The sequence below is a fragment of the Asparagus officinalis genome, chromosome 7, assembly GCF_001876935.1.
Source record: "Asparagus officinalis chromosome 7, Aspof.V1, whole genome shotgun sequence".
In the NCBI taxonomy this organism is placed as follows: domain Eukaryota; kingdom Viridiplantae; phylum Streptophyta; class Magnoliopsida; order Asparagales; family Asparagaceae; genus Asparagus; species Asparagus officinalis.
Window position 1 is genome coordinate 38818333 of NC_033800.1, and position 21730 is coordinate 38840062.

The 21730-nt window shown below is 39.2% G+C and overlaps 1 protein-coding gene across 1 annotated transcript in view; it reads right to left on the reverse strand.

The window, feature by feature from the left end:
* The window catches only part of LOC109848240 (lon protease homolog, mitochondrial-like), a 68984-nt gene that overhangs the window by 39755 nt on the left and 7499 nt on the right, over positions 1–21730 (reverse strand). The window contains 5 exon segments of the mRNA XM_020417656.1: positions 13532–13656; positions 16712–16873; positions 16992–17035; positions 17432–17518; positions 17620–17685. Of these exon segments, the coding sequence (XP_020273245.1) occupies positions 13532–13656; positions 16712–16873; positions 16992–17035; positions 17432–17518; positions 17620–17685 (484 nt within the window).

Consider the following 21730-nt stretch of genomic DNA (forward strand, 5'->3'; position numbering starts at 1 on the left):
CAGAAAATCGATTTCAGGGGGTATTTATACCCATAGGATGAACAGTGCTCGCGAGACAGCATTTGCTGTCTCGGCGGGCGAGACAATGTTTGCTGTCTCGCCCAGCGAGACAGTGTTTGCTGTCTCGCCCAGCGAGACAGTAAATTTGCTGTCTCGCCCAGCGAGACAGTAAAATACTGTCTCGGAAAACGAATATTCCTGGCAGTTTCTCGCTGTAACTGCCTTCCCACGTTTCAAACTCCGTTATTTTGGCAGTTATTCACGTGATTTTCGCCCACGATGTTTTCCACGTCCCTTAGCAGTTGATGGACACGTGTAGAGCAGTTATCAAGGTAGTTTTGACCATTTCAACACTGTCTCGCTGGTCGAGACAGTAAACACTGTCTCGCTGGCGAGACAGCAAAGTCTGTCTCGCTGGCGAGACAGCAAATACTGTCTCGCTGGGGAGACAGCAAATACTGTCTCGCTGGCGAGACAGCATATACTGTCTCGCTGGCGAGACAGCAAAGCCTGTCTCGCTGGCGAGACAGTTCATTCCTGACTTGATCTTCAATATGAGATCCATTTGAGTGATTTTCTCTATGTTTGGGATATCTATTAGCATTTTTTGACGCCTACAATCCTCTCCTTCGAGGTTTTTTAGGCATGACAGGTAAGAATGGAACGAGTTTGGTTAGATGGAAGTGTGTGTGCTAATCGAAGACTGAAAGTTTATTTGGTATTCCAATGTCGAGTGACATTTGAGCCCTTCGAAATGCAATTACTAAGCGGGATGTTCTTTGGGTTAAATGGATGCATCTGTAGTACATGAGGGGCAGTCCAATCTGGTCTTGTGTAACGTGTGTTGCTATTTTTTGGGTGTGGCACAATTTGCTTTATGCGCGACTTCATGAGATGGCCCTCATAAGTAGTGCTAATGGGCCTGTGTAGATGCCAACTATGGATGGAGTATTTAGCTTCTAGTCAAGCTAGGGTGCAATTCGCAATAGAAGATTGTTGGTTGCTTAGGCTTTCAAAGATCATGTACCTTGGTTAGCTTCATGTTCTTGGAAGGTACTTAAGAAATGTCTCTCAACATAAGAATTCTTCCATAGGCGAGGGCAAAACACCGTCTCACAATAATTGTTAGGCTTAGCTGCTAGTCAGGATGTTACACATCAATTTATGGATTGTCCATGAGATGTTTAGAGAAATGCAGTCACACAACTGACGGTTGGTCATGAGCCATTCCAATCTATACACATGGCGTTTGAGGCCATTTATGATGAAAGTCATCGACGAGGCATTATTTGAAGTTAATGTACATTGCTTCTAGGCTAAGTTGCATGGAAACGATATAGGCACCTATAAGGGTGCAGGTAAGAGACAACGAATTTGCAAAATGTAGAGCACTAGGACACAGCTACACACAAATTGAAACTAATAATTTACATTTTTTTTACTCTATCCATCATCAGCATTTTCTCCTTGACTACACTCATTAACCCCTACTAGCCCCATTTAATATCCCATTTAACCTCTTCCACCCCTCTAATTTCCCCATCATCTCTAACCTCAAGTTTTAATTTTGTCGCACAGTAATAATACAAGCAATATACATCATAAGTTATAGGATAGTGTATGACATAAAACAAAGAGCTGTGGTCCTGTGGATGGGAAACGATTAGGTGGCTAAGCTATGAACCAATGGATAAAAAAGACCAAGTAACTCAACTAACCAATTAGTTAATATAATATTGGCCCGTCTCCAATTAAAATAAAAATATTCTTTTCCTTTCTTCTTCTCAAACTTTATTTGTAACATTTGAAACCAAGTCGCAAGATCTTTAGTGAGCTCATTTCTAAGGTATTGTGAATTTGCACTTTGGTCCAAATATTGACTCTCGTCATCTACACGATTATCATCAGTAAGTTATTTTGATTCGTGTTTTTCTTTATCTAGAGTTATATTGTAATGTGAAATAAGTTTCTATTCCAAGGTTATCGATAGCGGATAGCGTCGCTTAGCGGTGAGGCATCGCTAAGGCTATTTCGGACGATTGCGGTAAAATGTGGTAAAAAGCGCAAAGTCAAATAGCAGTCTAATTTAGATATGTATAAATACTAAAAAAAATTAAAGAAAAATCTAAGAAATCTAAAAGTACATATTATTAAAGAAAAATCTAAGAAATCTAAAAGTACATATTGGATGATTTAAAGAGATCCTAAATATGAAATAGACATGTAACCATCACGTAATACCGAAGATGACTGGAGGAGTCAAAAAATCGTCGTCTTCGAGAAGAAGAGCTTAGAGGTGACAGGACTGCCCTAAGAGGAGCTCACGGTGCAGGAGGTGAGAGTAAGTATCAAGGTAGGTGCCAGAGGCTATGAAAGGTGGCGGGAGTATGCTGAAAATCACAGGAGACGGTGGAATACAATGGACAAGGGTTAAGTTTAATTTTAAAAAAATAAGTCTCAAACCACTTTTAAATAGCAGTCAAAAAGCAAATTTCAAATGCAATTGCTCACTATCTACCGTTATGACACACTATTGGCCGCTTTTGCGAACAGACATATTCCGTAATATGTCACCGCTATTGCGCGATAGCGTAGCGGGCGATAGCGTCGCGGGAAGAGACCGCTAATGCTATTGTGGGGCTATTTACCACTATTTATAACAGTGTTCTATTCATATGTTAACTATGTTATTTTTAGGTACTTCAAGGATAATAGAAAATGAGGTTTCAATGTTATGTAGTTTTTGCATTGAATAATGAGTTTATAATTTCAAGAGGTTTTGCATTTTGTGGTGGAATTGTGAAATAAGCTTCTTCCAACTACACGAGGTTTTACATTAAAAAGTAGATTGGTAAAATGAAAATTCTATAAATTTTTATTGAGTATTTTGATAATATGATTCATAGTATTAGTAATGAATTTTCTTTGTTTAGATACTGCAATTATTTGACAAATATCATCTTTCAAATTAATTCACTTCTATTCCAGATTCTTTTTCATCTAGCTACGTATATGAAAACTTACTATTTATTGCCATATTTGATCGCTTTTTCATTTATGCAAGTATGATTATTATATTTTATATCCTCCTCACGAGAAATTTTCGCTATTGTGCGTGTATAAATATGACATAACTAGTATGAGATGATACCTTATTTTGCTAAATAGTTACCAAGAGATAAATGCATGGTGAAATGCACCATACTAGTCACATCAAATTTGGTGGCTGTCACCAGCCTTTATCTCTTAGTGTCTCATTTAACAAAATGAACCACTAACTCATAACTAACAAAGCTATATACATACCGACATGCATAAAAATATAGGCATTAATGAGTATCATATGTCATACGAGAGGATTCTCTCATACACAATGATGTGGTAGAATCTCACCTGAGAATAGTTGTGTGGTTATGTGGTTGAGGGATATCGTCCTTTATTCATTTGGCTGAGATTCAACCACATCACATTATATGAGTGTTTATGTCAGAAAGTTGATTGTATGGGTAAATGGATACTTAGAGGAGTTCAAAGTCCCTTAATCTTCCTTGATGGCTGACAAATTAGAAGGGAGTGGATTCTTGCACAGATAATACCCATTAGAGGACAGGAGATGATTTCTCCGGCATACCCTCCGATGTTCAAGTCAGTGATAGATTAAGCAAATTGTTAAATGCAGAATCAAGTTCTACGGCGTTGTTCAGTATTCTTGTGTACCTTAGGAAAGTGGAAATTGGCCACTATTTATAGAGGTTGGTAGGGGCACATTAGTAATTTGACAGGGTAGGTGCAATCGGCCGATTAGACTACACTTTACACGTGTCGACGGTCGGCTAAATTAGTCACCTTTGTGTTTAATGCAACAGTGACAAAATGGCTGAAGTGTTGGCGTCGTCCCAAGAGTCATTATGACTTTGACCCGAAGATGACTCTTGCCAGGCATTAAATGTGATGGCGACTGGACGGAAAAGTATGACACCGTCAAAGCGGATAGGTCGTCCCGTCATTCGAGACATTCCTTAGCAAGAGTCCGAGCAGAAGACGTCTTTCATCTCAAACTTGGGCTACTTGAAACATCGGCAATGCTGACACCCGAGTAGAGCTTTCGAATTTATAGGACTTGGCCAGTTAATCATGACACGTGGCCGACTGTCAAGAGCTTATTACACCTGGTAATTCTCAGGATATAACATTAGCCCCTTTCACTCGGACTCGGAAAGTCGAGTTCGAGAGAAGCTGAACCATTCCACCTTTTCGCCGCATCGGAGATTAGAGGCCTTTTTTGGAAGACAACTATGAGTTGATGTTCTAACGTCAGCGCAGATCGTGCGCAGCAGTTTGACGATATGGCGCTTTGGTTGACGAGCGGACACCATAAATTAACAAGAAGTCACTTCGGTATTAAAAACCATCCATAATTTTTAGGAAACCGGGTCAGACATTCGGATTGCGCTACATGTCACCTACCTCATGCCTATATATACCCATCTCCTTTCTCTTCTCCAAAGCTTTCTTCAAACTTCTAAACCCTAAGTTTTTTTTGTGCCGTCAGTGAGAACTTTGATCGCTCTTTCTGGGATCTCTGCCACTTCGAAGCTCTAATTATCTACTCCGACCGCTTCAATGCTTCAAGTTCTCAACCTTCCATGATTCGTAATGAGTGAATTGCACTACTCCACAGATACAAATTGATGGTGCTCCAGACTCGTCTTGAGCAATACGTTAAGGATTTCGACATCCCTAAAGCCTTTACTTTATTTGTTCCGGCGAAGGACCATGCCATCTACCATCATAGCGGTGATTTGGTGCCTATATACTGGCACCACCTTGATTTTGACCTTTGTCTACCATTGCAACCATTCTTCTAGCAAGTTTTTTAGGCTTTAGGGATATCGCCGAAACAGTTGAAGCCTAACTCCATAGCTTTCCTAGTCGCCTTCCTCGTTATCTGTCATCGAGTGAATGTTGAGCGAACTTTAGGGATCTTCGACCATCTATTGCCCCAAAGGAAAGGCGATGGGCACTTCTATCTGCAGACAAACAATGGCTTCCAACTACTTTCCAACATCCCCGACACCAACAAGGGGTGGAAGGAGTTCTTCGACTTTGGCGCCGATCCAATTTTGGCTTCCCCACATAACTAGAAATAAAGAAAGAGGATTTGAAGGCGGTAAATCTCTCAAAAATAGAGGCCGAGGCTGGAGAAGATCCGAGCATATAAGGGTTCTCGCCAAAACGAGAACATTTTTGACAATGTCATGCTCCAAGCAGTCAGCATATCTCACCATAGAAGCAGCTTTGGCTCGGGCGGCTCTCTTGGCTCTAGAAGATCAGTGGCTCCTCGAGCCAACCCTTCTGCGGGGCCTCGAAAGCGTCTATGTGCCGAGTTGGTAAAAGAGAAGGTCCAAGCTTTGTGCCAGAACTGGGACTGAGAGGTCCGAAAAGAAGACCGTCTTTAAGGGTCATCGTTGAGCCAAGACTAATATGCAGGAGCTCCTCGCGCTTGATGATGAGATGGCTGAGCCTGCACTAGGGTAGATGAGTGGGGCTCCGACTGCTGAAGTTCCTCCAGTTCCATTGCCCCTCCTGAGATCGTTAATGTGAGTGGTGAGTCCCCACAGCCAGTTGTTGCGGGGGTAGCATTGAAGGGGACCGACCTATTTCGAAACTGACAGGAGTCAAGGTCCCGACTAGGGAAGAGTCCAATGCCGCTATGCAATCGGAGCCGAGTGAGGCTCATAGGTCTTCCAGGAGAGACGAAGCCTGTCGCGGATGAGGAAAGCCGATTGCTGTTGAGCTGATTGCAACGGAGCGGTCAGCTCCTCCAGAGACTCAGTATGCATGGCCCTTCACCACATCGGCTAGCTTGCTCCGAAATGAGAGAAGCAGAGGGCAACTTTGATATGGTCAGCAAGGACTAGCCCCCGACACGGCATGGAGACATTAAGGGTCAGTCTTAGCGTCCAGATACGACCAATCTCGTGTGGTCATGCAGATCTTCCTCCCTAATGACCAAATTCTTCTGAGCAGAGTTTTTGATCCCGGTCTTCATCAAGCTAGCTGAAGTTATTTGATCAGGGGGCGATCATGGAGACTGAGTTATTCAGTCAATCTAAGCAGGCCCGAAAGCTTTTCTTCAAACTTCAGGACAAGACAAGGACCTAAAAGGACGCTCTCGAGGTAGTCGAGCTGCTAGCCGCTATAGAGTGAGCTTGACTAGCTGAAGAAGAGCCGACAGAGACGAATCGTGAATTGGCTTTTGGGGATGAAAAGAACATAGTTTTCATTGAAGATTCTCAACAACAAACGGCTCACCTTGCTGAAGCTCAAGAGATTAACGCCCTTTAGGAAGCTCTCGACCATTTTCACCAGGACTTGGGCAGTGCCGAGGAGAGGATTTAAGTACCTCGAGTCGAAAGTCGAGGCAGATAAGGAGAGATAATGCATATGAGCGGGCGCAAGTAGCTTAGCTTGGGGCAGAGGTCTTGAGGGTGAGGCTGAAGGAGGCGTCTCTTTAAGAGGCTCCCCGATAGGAAGTTGCCCGGGCTGTTTAGGGAATCGAGCAGCAAAGCGAGTCTCCTCGCTCAAGTCCGACAACATCAAGACTACGTAGCACTTTTGGAATCGGGTGACCACAAAAGAGAAATAATCAAGAAGTATCATGATACTCTCGGAAAAGTGAAGATCGTTCTTGCTTGCAAGAGGGGGTTCGACCACTTAATGAAGCAGCTTCCCTATGAGCTCAAAGTCAACCCTAAACGATTCAAGTATCCCCTCGAGTGTTTGTCTCGACTCTCGACGTCCTCAAGCAACTCGAGATTTGGCAGGAGGATTAGGACTAGTGGAGGAAAATGAGGAAGCGGTCGGCGAGTTAGATGACGATTTGGCTGAGGGCTCCTGCAATGAAGCTGATACATTCTCCTCAGCTAATCGCTCAGAAACTCCTCTTGTTGCTCCTAGTCCAAGTTCTACTCTGTTTTTGCTCCAACTTCTGCCCCCTGGTAGCCTCAGCTCGTGCTCCGGGTTATGCTTCGGCTCCTGCTTTATCTTCATGAACATACTTATATTTTTTTTCTTTTTTTTAAGTCATTTGTAAAAACTCCTGTAAATTCTAATGAATGAATGAAAGACTTAATTTTGTTGACTCAAATATTTTGCACTTTGTTCTGAGTAGCTTTTCATTGCGTGCTTTAATTTTGAAATATCTTTAGACGTATAGGGCAGAGACCGAAACGTAAGTATTTCTGTTTTGATCGTCGTTAAGGACTAAGTGGTGCTTTAAATTTTATATTTAAGGTCCTTTGTATACCTTGAATGAGTCGGTGAAGCCTGAATCGTAAGGATACTCCATCGTGCCTTGCATCTACTCTGGAAAATCGACACTAAGGGCTTCGCATGCCTTGGACGAGTTGGTGGAGACCAAGTTGCAAGGACTTTTGCATGCCTTGAGTTTACTCTTGAAAACTGACACCAATGGCTTTAAGGGCCTTGGGCGAGTCAGTGAATACCAAGTCGCAAGGGCTTTCCGTTATGCCTTGGTTTACTCTTGAAAACTGACACTAGGGACTTGGCATGCTTTGGACGAGTCGGTGAAAACCAAGTCGCAAGGGTTTTCCACTATGTTTTGGACAAATCGGTGAAGACCGAGTTGCGAGGACTTTTCATCGTCTTGGATTTACTCTTAAAAACTGACACCAAGGGCTTTGCATGACTTGACAAGTAGGTGGAAACCGAGTCGTAAGGATCTTCCACAATATTGTAAACGAGTCGATGAAGACCGAGTCATAAGGACTTTTCATCATACCTTGCTTTGACTCTTGAAAACCGACACCAAGAGCTTTGCACAGAGTCGTGGAAAGAAATAAATAGCTTTTCATTATAATAAGAGTCTTGCAATTATATTTATTGGAAATATTCCTTAAGATGCTCTACATTCCAAGGATGCTTCAAGACCTTCCATCTTCACTCTACAACCAATAAGTTCCCATGCAACTTCTCTTATAACTTTGTAAGGTCCCTCCTAATTGGCAGTGAGTTTCCACGGTTGGCTTCATTATTGAAGGTGGCCTTTCGGAGGACAAAATCTCCAATTTTGAATCTTTGGGGTCGAACTCGGTTATTTAGTGTCAAGCGATGCGCTGCTGATTGATAACTTGTGATTGAAGTGCTTGCTCTCGAACTTCATCGACGAGGTTGACTCCGCTTCGTAGACCGATTTGGTTGGCTTCCTCATCAAAGTGTTGCAGTCACATAATAGGCATGCTGACTTCTATTAAGACGACCGCTTTCACTCCATATGTTAGTCGGAATGGAGTTTCTCCTGTGGAGTTTCTGTGAGTCGTCATTCTGTATGACCATAGGATTCCGGGGAGTTCGTCGACCCAGGCTTCTACTACTTCGTCCAACCACTTATTTAGCGCTTGCAGTACGCACTTGTTCATCGCACTTAGTAGACAGTAAGTCGAGAGTCAACGACTATGAAAATAGACTCTACTTTGACTGCCAAGCGGCTCTAAATCGGGACAGAAGAGCTTCATACTCGGCTTCGTTGTTTGATGCCGGAAAATCAAAGGCGAATGAGAACTCATGGATGCGTCCCTCAAAGCTGCACAGTACTCTACTCGTGCTCCACTGCCACTCTCCTGAAGATCCGTGCACCTTCCGTAACCACTATGAAGAGAATTCGAACAAAACGAATTTAGGAGTATAGCTTTTCTGAGACCGAGCTTTCTTTACCAGCTTTTGGATTGGGCATAGAGCACCAAGGAAAGGAGCCAATTATTTAGCTAGAAGGTCGTCTAGATCGGACAACTCGGTCAGGAAGTCGGAAAGGACCCGGAAGTTTATGGTGGTCTTAGACTCAAATTGGACATCGTATTCAGTGAGCTCGATAGACTAGTTGATTATTCGCCCAGATGTGGTGGTATTGCCGAGTACCTTTTTCAAAAGCAGATTGGTCTGTACTGTTACTGTGTGAGCTTAGAAGTATAGACAAAGTCTTCTGAATGTATTGATGAAAGCGAAGGAAGCTCTCTCGGTGAGAATCTAACTAAGTTCAGCCACCTTTAAGATGCAGCTGACATAGTACACAAGCTTCTAGACATTTTCTTCTTCTCAAACTAAGACCAAGCTTATATCCTCTAATGAGATGGCTAGGTAGAGCTAGAGTGGTTCCCCTTCTATAGGTTTGCTCAATAAGGGCTAAGAGGTTAGATACATCTTACGCTCCGTGAAGGTATTCCTACACTCTGGTGTCCACCCGATGCCGTCTCTAGGTACTTTGGCCCCCTTTAGGAATTTGAAAAAGGGAAGACTTCTTTCAACCGACTTGAAGAGGAAACAGCTCAAGGCTGCTATTCTTCCGTTCAACTTTTAGATGTCGCTCACCGTGCGAGGCTCAGACATCCCTTCGATGGTAGCTATCTTCTATAGGTTGACCTCGATTCCTCGTTGGGTTACCATAAAATCGAGAAACTTGCTCGATTGAACCCCGAAGATGTACTTTGCAGGCTTGAGCTTCATTTGGCACCAGCAAAGAACAGAGAATGTTTCTTCAAGATCTGCAATGTGGAAGTTAGCCTTTATAGACATCACCAGGATATCATCCATATACGCCTCCACATTGCGACCAGATTGATTTTTAAAGATCTTGTTAATTAACCTCTAATAAGTTGCTTATGCATTCTTAAGATCAAAGGGCATTATATTATAGCAAAAGATACCCTGATCTATAACGAAAGTGGTTTTCTCCTAGTCATATTTCGTCATCTTTATCTGGTCAGTGGTCACAACCTAAGAAGGTGTCCATGAAGCTGAGCATTTCATCGCTAGCACTCTCGCCAACCAGTTGGTCCATCCAAAGGGGTGGTTGTCTTTAGGACATGCTTTGTTGAGGTCAATGAAGCTGACACATCTACCGCTGACTTTCTTGACCAACACTATATTAGATAGCCACTTTGGGCACTAGACTTCTCAGATGAAATTGACTTTCAGCAATCAGTTAACTTCTTCTGTTGTCGCCCACTGCTCCTAGGTCCAAGATAACTTTTCTATCAGGCCGGCTTATGGTGTCAGTGGACGGATAACTCATGAAGTATTACTAATGAGGCGATTCCTGACATATCCTTAGGCTCCAGACAAAAAAACATCCGTGTTTGTGCAAAGGAATGTGATGATTGCTCCTCCCTGCGGCAGTAGTGCGGCTCGATCAACTCTGACCCGATTCAACCTTCTTAGTCTCATCGGGGTCAAGCCGAATTTCTTCTGATTCTTCTACAGGAGTGGTTCGCTCCCTTTTCTCATCTTTCTGCAAGTAAGCTTGTGCCTTCTCAATTGGCAGTCTCAAAAGTCCATCTACCTTCATGGAGGGAAGATAGCAAGATCTGGATTCTCGTTGATTACTCCGCACAAGGTCGACTCCTTCTGGAGTAGGGAACTTCATCATCTGGTAGTAGGTGAAGGGAACAACCTAAAGGTCATTTAGGGATTTTCTCCACGAATGACATTGTAAGTTGATCTAACATCTATTACAATGATTGAACTCGGACAGTAGACTGATGAGGGTAGTCACGACCACTATAAGCAGGGTGATCAACCCTTCTGGCCGAGCCCTAATAGGCTTATAAAGGGACTCGCTGGGTTGCAACTCTGGTCTGTCAATCCCGATCCAACTGAAGGCGTCCATGAGAAGGATGTCTGCTAAACTTCTTGTGTCCACCAGGATCCTCTTGACCCAAAATCTATTGATTTGTGTGGAGATGATGATGAGATCTTCATGAAGCGTTGTTACACCTTTCAGGTCGACATTGCTAAAGGAGATGGGTTGATCCACCTTGCGTTTCTTTTCACATAGATTCACCTCAAAGGCTCGTCGGGCATACTTCTTCCAAGCATTATTTGACATTTATCCAGCTGCTAGCACGCCACTAGTAGTGTTGATAGTGCTCGTCATTAGTTTCTTTCGGTTGATTCTTTTGATGATTCGGGCAAGGTGATCTTAACCTAGATCTTCTCTTTGATTTGGGCAAGGTGATCTTAACCTAGATCTTCTCTTTGATTTCTTTAGGGTGGGCTCCTCCTTGCCGCAGTTGTGGAGAAGTTTCTTCAACAACCTTCTTTGAATGAGGTCCTCGATGTCTGCGTAGGATTCTGCAGTCATCGGTGTCATTGTCGTGATCCTGGTGGTAGCAACAATATTTTTGAAGATCCCTCGTACAAGGGTTTGAATTCATGTTATGGGGGATTTTGGTAAGATGCCCCCTCCTTCTTAATCAAATGCCAAACTTATGAGAGAGAAGCATTGAAGGGGGCAAGCGCTAGTAGCCTCGTTTCTTTTCTCCGGGCTTTCCTGTCGACTCGGCCAGATCTAGACTTAGATTCGGGTCGATCATCTTCAGCCTTCTTGCTCTTGGAAGACTCGATCTTGGCAATTTCTTATCGGGCTGCCTTATTATTGAGGCGACTTCCTTCCGTGTCCATATGTAATCAAGCTCTAGCCATGAGTTGATCGAAGTCAGCCACGGGATTCATGATAAGCGAGTTAGTCAATTTCTCATCTTCTACACCTAAGATTACTGCCGCCATCGCTACCGTGTTTCCGGGGTATTCCACCTCAAGTCACTTAGCTTGAAATCTCTTGAAATACTCTCAGAGTTTCACCAAGATTCTGCTTGAGCTGCAACATGAGAGCTTCTGATTTGTACCCGCCAAGAAATAGAACGCAAAATTCTAGCCAAGTTATTTGAAGCTATGAATGGATTTCTTCTCTAGAGAATTACATATATTAGTGTTGCCGCTGAGGGTTATAGGAAAGGCTCTGCAAATGATTGGGTCAGTCACATGCTGCACACACATCAGATCAAAGAAATTATGTGCATGTTCGGTCGAGTCGCCTTCATCCTTGTATTTCTCATTGTGAGGCATCTTGAACTTAAAACAGGAGGCGTTCATGATATCATCTGACAGTATTCAATGACGTCAACCACCATGTGGAACGTCCAATCATAACCAAAAACCAGGTTGGTTGTAGAGGGACCAACCCAGGCTACCGAGGTTTAGGTCATGTAGGTGTCTTACACCTCGTGACATCCGCCATGCGGTTTGATTCGGGTCGAGGCTTGAGCTTTCGCCTGTTGCCTCTAGGTGATGCTGAGGTTGCTGTGAATCGGCAGCAAAGCAGGTTTAATGTCGCGGTGGTTGGAGTTGGTTTCCCTAACCCGCTCCTCTTGCTCCTATCACTAATGTTGCCCTTTGAGGAAAGGGGTGACAAGCGAAGGAGGAGGCTAAGAGGGAAGAACACGGTTGAGAGTTCATTGAATGAAGTGAACAGCTGCTAAAGAGATTGTGTTATCCTTTGGGTGGATTCATCCAATTGGGCTCGAGTACATAGCCGGAGCTAGAAGCTTAGTGTGTAAATTAAGGACCATAGGAAGGTTGGAATCAAGCCATTTTCTCAAAATGGAAAGAACGGGCCCCACGGTGGGCGACAAATTGTTTATAAGAAAATCAATTATATGGGTAAATGAATTTTTAAAGGAGTTTAGGGTCCCTTAATCCTCCTTGATGGCTAAAAAATCAGAAGGGCACGTACTCCTTACAGATAACACTTGTTAGAGGACTGGAGATGATTTCTCCAGCGTGCCTTCCGATGTTCAACTCAATGATAGATTAAGCAAATTTGTTAAATGCAGAATCTAGCTTTAGGGCATTGCTCAGTATTCTTATATACCTTGGGATAGCGGAGATTGCCCACTACTTATAGAGGATTGGTTAAGGGCGCGTCAGTAATTTGATCGGGTCGGTGCAGTCGGCTGACAAACAGCACTTTACACATATCTGCAATTAATTGAATCAGTCATATTTGCGTCTAATGCGACAATAACAAAATGGCTGAAATGCTGGCATCGTATGACTTCGGCCCAAAGAGTCATAATAACTCTGGTCATGCATTAAGTGTGATGCTAACTGGGTAGCAAAGTATGACACTGTTAAAGGTAATAGGTCGTCTTGTCAATCGAGACATTCCTTAGTGAGAGTCCGAGTAGAAGACCCCTTTCGTCCTGGACTTGATTCTTCTAGCAGATTCCGGCTTGATAACGCTTTTCGTCTCAGACTTGGGCTGCTTGAGAGATCAGCAATGCTTACACCCCAGTCGAGCTTTTAGATTTATAAGACTTGGCCAGTTAATCATGACACGTGGCCGACTCTCAAGAGCTTATGAGACTTGGTAATTCTCAGGCTATAACAATGAGGAATCCTCTAATATAGCAAGGATAACCGTTATTCTAAAATATATAATTAACAAAAGGCTTATCTAACTTAATTATCCAATCTAAAAAGAAAATCATTCAAATATGTATGCACAGTTAGGTAGATGATGTCATGATAGATCAAATCTTGAGAGCAATTTGAAGCAAAGCTTGTTACAAAAGAAGTAATAACAAACAAAGCATATATAAAAATAATGATCATATAGAATGCACATGATGAATGAATATCAACAAGGCAGTAGCAAAATAATATAAATACTAACCATGTGTGGTCCCTCTTAGTTTTCCAACTGCTATAAATTCTAATATCCTCTCTTTTACATCGGATAAACCATAATGGTCCTCATCTAAAATCTTTTGAGCATGATGGACATCGAAATTTTCATCACTGCAAATGATGCAAATCAGAAAGAATCAGTATCAGCTGTTAAAATTTCACTGCATTAGGAAATGGACAAATGTATTAAAATATAAATCCTCTAGACTAGGAATAGTACGAGACAAAAGATCATGCCTATTCAAAACTCTTACTCAATCAATGATGCATCCGCAATTTGGAGCAAGATATAACAAACAAGGTTATGAAAGAATCGTGTGATCTTTTCATTTAATAAAGTCAACCCAATAAAAACCAAACAATCAACCCAACCAAACATCCACCACCATCTACCATCCCAAGCCTTGTGCACTGGCGCCCTGAGGGCATCACCAACGTACCCACCCAACAATAAATAACCCTCTTAACTAATCTGCTTCCCCACTTCCCACTGCTTGTTGTCGCTCTCCCTGCCGCAACCCCTACCCTGCCTGTACTGGCCCCTCTAATCCTACCCTTGTTTCTCCTCTGTTCACCATACCTAGCACTTAGATTGGGTGAGTTTTTCCATTAAATTTTAAATAAAATAAAATAATGAAAGAAAAACAAAAATTATTTAACCAAGGATCCCAACATAATTGGAGCAGCTTCCTGTATACGCTCATCTACTACTACTCTATTTTTGATCTTATTTCTCCCTCTGTTATACTTCATCCTTCTTCTTACTAAGGTGCTACCCATCTTCATGGCTGAAATACAGATGTTTGTGGTCTTGTGGGATTTCAGATTACTATTGTAAAGTTGAACTTTAAAAACTCTGAATAAAGATGGCCGTGATCTTGTTGGGTTTCAGGTTGCTACTGTAAAGTTGAACAACAAAATCTATCTTCTGAGAACTCTGCCCGCGTTTTCTGGATGCCAAAGGAATATTGAAGTTGATATTACAGAATATCCTTTTAACTATATAACATAGCTTATAGTACCTATATATGTGAATTACAAGACTTGAAGTACATATCGGGAAGAAATTTAAAGGAAATAAAACCTCTGTAACAGTCTGGTGAAATTTTCAAAAAGAATTTCCATTCTCCAATCTTTAAATGAGAGACATTCAGAGATTTGGCGCATGTTAACCAATGTCTAAAAAAGTGGAAGCGCAAAGCGAAGCGCTAGACCCTTTGATGAAGCGAGACATAGGCTTCAAAGCGTGAGGCGTAAGCTTCATAAGTTTAAGCATTTTAATTTTAAATTTGTAGAAATTATGAACATATAATATATATTGGTATTATAATTTACAAATGTATACATTCATCTCCTGATTAGTAAATAAGAATTAAATATGTGAAGTATAGAAATGAATCATAATAAACTAAGCTACATGCATAATATATATATATATATAATATATAATATATATATAAATAAGAAATATGGGTGTGTTTGGTACCAAGCACAAATTTTGTGCTTGGTGGTGAGGTGGCACAATCCCTCTCCACTCATTCAAATGAGGGACCACATTCACATGGGTTGAGGATGCATGGGGATATGCAACCATTTGATTGAGTGGAGGGATTTTATATATATATATATATATATATATATATATATATATATATATATATATATATATAGGTGAAAAACTCCTATCAACTTAAGTGATACCGCAAATGAGTGTGTCCACCAAAGTTTTTAACCACTCATATTGCGTAGGGATCCATGTATTATATAAAAAGGTGTTTTATATTAATATATGTATGGCTAAAAAATTTGGTGACATCAACTTAAGTTGAATAGGAGTCTTGCTCTCTCTCTCTCTCTCTCTCTCGTCTCTATATATATATATATATATATATATATATAATATATATATGGAGAGATTCTAATAAAAACCTCCTTAGCCTAAAAACTAAAAACCAATATCATCCATTGGATGTAGATGAATCTAATAGCTGGGAGTCAGTCAAACAGTCAACAGACACATGCATTAATTACCTCAACGAACACAAATCTGGATTCACTGCAATGAATCTGGATTCACTGCAGTGAAAAACGTGTTCGTTAAGGTAATGAATCCGGATTCACTGTAGTGAATCTAGATTCACTGCAGTGAAAAACGTGTTCGTTGAGGTAATAAATCTGGATTCACAGCAGTGAAGGACGTGTTCGTTGAGGTAATAAATCTGGAATCACTGTAGTAAATCTGGATTCACTACGTTGAGGTAATTAATGCATGTGTTTAATGAGGTAATTAATGCATGTGTCTGTTGATTGTTTGACTGAATCCTAACCATTGGATGATATTGGTTTTTAGTTTTTAGACTAGAAGGTTTTTCTTAGAACCTCTCCTATATATATTATATAATATATATATATATATATATTATATATATATATAAGAAATATGAGTATGCTTGGTACCAAGCACAAACTTTGTGTTTGGTAGTGAGGTGGCACAATCCCCTCCACCATTCAAATGAGGGACCACATTCACATGGGTTGAGGAGTGCATGGGGATATGCAACCATTTGAATGAGAGAGGGGATTGTGTCATCTCACTACCAAGCATAACGTGCTAGTACAAGCATACCCATCTTCTCTCTCTCTCTCTCTCTCTCTCCTCATCGTTCTCTCTCCTCTCTCTCTCTCTCATCATATATTATATATATAATATATATATATATAATATATATATATATATATATATATATATATATAACACTTACATCGGTCATATTGAAGATACATAGGGCATTTTAAAGTTGGTCAAAAATTCTCTTAATATACTCCCATCTTGTCTGAAGCGTGTGCTTCAAAAGAAAAGCGCTTTATGAAGCGTGAAGCGCACGCTTCAATTATATGATTTGAGCGTTGGTCGATGAGGTGTAAGCTCCAATGGATAAAGAGCTTCACTCTTGAATTTCGAAGCGTTTAGACTTCAAAAAGTTGTGAAGTGAGTTTTGAAGCGAGTTTCAAAAAAGCTTTTTCAAACATTGATGTTAACTATATCAAAGGTTTAATGTGGTTTGACTGATTATCATACAAAAAAAGTATGACAATAGTATTGCGGTCTGCAAGTAAAAGTTTTTCTATGAACACCAAATCAATACGTAAAAGAGTGCAAGTAAACCTGTAGTTCCCCCAAGGTAATGCAGTAAGCCAATCAAGGTAATTGCGAGTTACGTTAAACTCGCTAGAACTAGGCTCCAAAAGCTGCAGTTTCGTGAGCTCTTCTTCTATAACTCACGGACATGCAGGCAGCGACACTGTTCTCTTTATGTTGCGCTCAAAGCTTTCCCCTTACTAAATTTTGCCTGCGGCATGAACAATAAACAAGCAAGCTATAACATATGTTCATCACAATAAGGTGTTAATTGCCATATTATACTAACAAATATAAGCTGCAGAACTAACCAGAAAGTGCTGTTTTGTCATCTGTCTCTATACCTAACTCCTGCACATAGGGAAATGGTCAAATTTCTGCAAAGCTACAAGGCAACATTCTCGTATATCAATTACTTTAGCATGAAATGTTGCATAAGTCTCCACAAAGAAATTCTCTATGCATCAGATGTCTGTCTTTATGTTACAAGAAGACGAGTATCACTATGACAGAATTTGAAAACTGGATATTTACTTCCTGCTATTGGGCAGAAAAAAACTGCTTATTAAGTCTGGTTCCAAAGTTTATTTTCAACAGATAATGTATGCTAACTCGAGAGATAGAAACAGAAAGTAAATAGTCGTTATAGTTTTAAATTCTCATTTATGATAAAAACAACTGCTCAATTATTGCTTCTGTATACAAATGAAACTCTACAAACTTTAAAAATGGAAGCAGAGTGTATACCTTCTTTATAGCTTTAAGTTGTTCACTTAACAAATAACGCCGATGCTCACCAGTTACTTTTTCTTCAATTGCTTTTGCAATTGACTCCTGCAGTATTGTATCCAAAAATCAACAGAGCCGAACTTCCATGAATATTTAGGAGAAAAATAAAATAAAATAAACTTGCAAACAAGAGAAAACTGAGCTACCTGTAGCTTACTCAGCTCCATCTCTTTCTTAACTAATTCTAGAGTCAGCTTCAGGCGCTTGAGCACCTATATGGCATTTAGTTTTATGTCAGGAGTACCATGGCATAAAAGAAGTGACCTACTACTTACATAAACAGAGGTCAGCAGAACATATCCCTCACATCAGTAATGAAACTTAATTGAAAGATTTAGAGTGAATGACACGACTCAGACAAACTTTCTTTTTCATTCATAAAAGCACTGTGCCTTTTTTTTAAATTTGCCTTAATGATAATTGAAGGTATGCGAGCAACAATGTGTATGTTTGTGAGCATAACTAAAACAAATGGTCCTTCAAGCTGGATAGTTCATCAACTATGCAATAGTCAAGAACTATCCAATAGCCAGTCTTGCTGATAACTAAGAAATGGTGGTAAATAGCTATTGGGCATTGTTTCAAAAAGCAATTTGGGCATCCACCTAGGCAGCCGCTTAAACCTAAGCGGTATCTAGGCCGCCTGTCTAAGGCTTAGGAGTGTCTAGGGGAGAACAGACTACTTATGCGGACTGTATGGTGTTAGAAAGAGGTATATTGCTCACTTAGGCATAGTAATGGTTGAAGAGAGCCAGCTAGGTTAAAATGTATGGAGATCAAAACTCTATGTCCAAGTCCATCTCAAGTAAAACGGTGAGGATATGATTTACATCTTCGAAAGTGATCCCTCATCTCTCGATATTAAAAACATCTATGTGCCGCTTAAGCGTCCACCTAGGCGCCTAGGCACTAGGTCCGGCGCCTAGAAACGTCTAGCGCATTCTAAAACATTGCTATAGGGAATCAATTTTATTAAACTAACCATTCTGAAATTGTTAAGAGGGAGAAAACTTTTTTACATTCTGTAGAAGTTGTTAGAGGTAGACAAAGTTAAAGAACACATCCACTATTAAGGCTGAGAACTGAAAATATATAATGGCATAGGAAAACCTGATGCCCAAGCATTTCAACATAATGGTCAAACCTTAGGTTGTCACCGTAACAATGTGAGGAACCACTACAGTTTTGGAGCAACTTTGGATTTTATGATACACAAAACGTGATAGAGAATGCTAATGTACAACAGTGTTACAACATGATGGTGAATTTCTGGATATCAACTTAACACTGTGAAGAAACATCATTCATCGAACAATGACGGCTCAGAAATTCTTGATAATACAAAGTGAGTCCCATCCAAGTGCATAATTTTAATATCCAAAATTATGATTCCACTTGGAATCGTTCTTAGCAGATTGTTTTCTTATATTTTCCACTTGTCTCTATTAATTACAGAATGCTGTAGTCATGAATTTGAAGGCAGAAACTTCTATGTACCTCTACCCATAGTGAAAGAAGGTCATGCTCATACAAAAAAAGATGTCCTTGAAGCTTCCTAATTGTTTGAAGAATTTTTTAATTCATCTTACTAATTATTTAGTATCAACTTTAATCCTTCCATAACTTAGCACTAATAAATGAATTATCCATCTCCTGTGTTTTATCTGAATATATAAAATTAAAAATCACATAGTACAGCGTGCATTTTTAATAGTCCAAAACAGTAACTCTAAAAATATAGAATGTTTTCAGTATTACTTCCCCAAATCTTTCAAATTTTGAAATTAGTCCCCCAAATCTTGATATATTGAAATTAGTCTCACAAACCTTTTAAGTGTTTTGAAATTAATCCCCCAAATCTTGACATTTTGAAATTAGTTCTGCAAAACTTTTGAATGTTTTGAAATCAGTCCTAGTTAGCAGCTCCTTGAATGATTTGCGTCACTACTTCCAGTATACTTATATAAGATTTGAGGGATCAATTTCAAAATATGAAGATTTGTGGAACTACTTTGAAAAAACTTAAAGATTTGGGGGACTGATTTCAAAATATGTTAGATTTGGTGGACTAATTCAAAATATGTTAGATTTGGGGGACTAATATCGAAAAAACCAAAAATTATAGAACACAATTTTTTTTACTTTAACACTGGGCATATAACTGCAGCCTTAATCTTTATAAGGAAACAATTTTAATGAAGAAGAAAACGGATTAGGGCAGCTGTATAACGAAGAAAGCAATGAGTAATGGCCAGTCTCAAAGGGTCCGCACTTGTGGAACAAGTTATAGAGGAAAGCAATTCCTAAATTTAGTCTTCTTGATTATCAGCATACGGAGCATCACTTGCAGTATCACTTACTTATATTGCACATCTACTGTCACATTGCAGGTACGTAAAACCATAGGAATGAATGTAGCTGTAGAGCCCCCATATTGCGGAACAAGATAAATAAGGAAATCAATTCATAATTTTAGTCTTCTTGATTATCAGTACAGTATATGCAGCATGGTGCAGTATTCATTTCTTTATATTCTGTGGATTGCACATCACCTGTCACATGTCATGCACATGAAACCAAAGGAATGAATGTAGAATAGATGAAGGTAACCACTACTTTGACAAACTAGACTAAATGGATAGCTTAAATAAACAGCAAGTTCAGATTAATATATCAAATCTATATGTATTTCAAAAGTATCGAGCAAATCAAGGGAACCAATCAGTACAACAAAATAGAATGGCTTGCCTAGATATAGCTCGCCACAAAGAAATAGAAACTTTCTAATTGATCATGACAAGCATTCACTTTCATAATGAGTGACAACATTCTGAGTGAGTAACCTGCGCCTTCTCTATAATACCAGCATTATTGAACGTGCAACCAACATTAAAACTTAAATCATTCTAATTTTATATAAAAAGGGTCATTTTAATACTCCGAAGTATCATGGATATTGCTAAGATCTTTTTATGATATTGTTAATTTAATATGTGATATTTGGTAATACCTTATTCGAAATTGCTACGACTTATATTTCAATTTGAGTAATGATATACTTTCCCCAGATATGTCATTAAAAGTAGTCTTTTCATATTTCATGTTCAGATTATTTTATTTAACTATTATTAAACTAAGTATTTAAATATACACTTTCGATAATATTTACATTGGAATATATTAAAATTTTAATTGATGTTTTCATTGTATTTATTTACATGGAAAAGAACTCATCATTTCATATTTATATCTTCTTATAATATACAATTTAAAGATATTTAATTAGTAAGTTCTATGATATTTATATGCTTTAGAATGTTCTAGAGATAAATAAAGAGAAAAGAAAGGAAAAGAAAAAATTTAAGTGCAATGACCAAATTGTCCTCATGTCTTTTAGTGAGATGAAGGACAATTTTCCCATGTCCTTCAAACTTTCTCTACCCTAACTAAGTTTTTAATATAGACTAGCCAACATGCGCAAGCATTACTCTTAAAGACCTAAAGTGAAAAAGAAATATTGTAAAAATAAAAAAAACAAATGTTTAATTTCATAGATAATCTCTAAGAGAAATCCTTACCAAGTTCGTTATATGATGAATTATAGATCATTTGAGTTGTAAACTTTATTCAGTTACATTTCAAATAAAAATTTCTATTGCTTCTTAAATGTATTATTCAAAAAAATTATTTCATTCATTTGAATTTTCAAAAGAAAAATATTTCTTAATAAGAATTTTTATCTGAGTCCAAAGATGAATGAAACAGAAATAAATCTATAAGCAAATATGATCAAACTATATATATCATTTATGCACCCAATCAAAACATAAAAAAGAAAGTATAAAATTTTGCCATTACTGTCGAAGTATTATTATTAGATCTAAAGTTGGATCTTTCTCCATTTTTGTTAATAGTAAGAAGATGTCATTACAGTTGAAGCATTATTATTATATCTAAAGCGCAATCTTTCTAGAATTTGTTTTGAGTAAATTTATGAATAATAAGTCCATACCAAGGTACTAAGTTCATTTCTCAATTTTCATTGTCTAATTAAGTGAAGTGATTAATATTTAAGGATGAAGAAATTGATAGTTTTTCACTCATCTATATGCTAAAAGTTAGTTCCAACAGGAAAAGAAAACTCAATAAGGGCTTGTTTGAAATTAGGATTGACAACATCAAAATATTGATTAATTTTAAGACAAAATACAAAATATCAGAAAACTCCCCTTACCTTTGGACAATTATCAGATAACC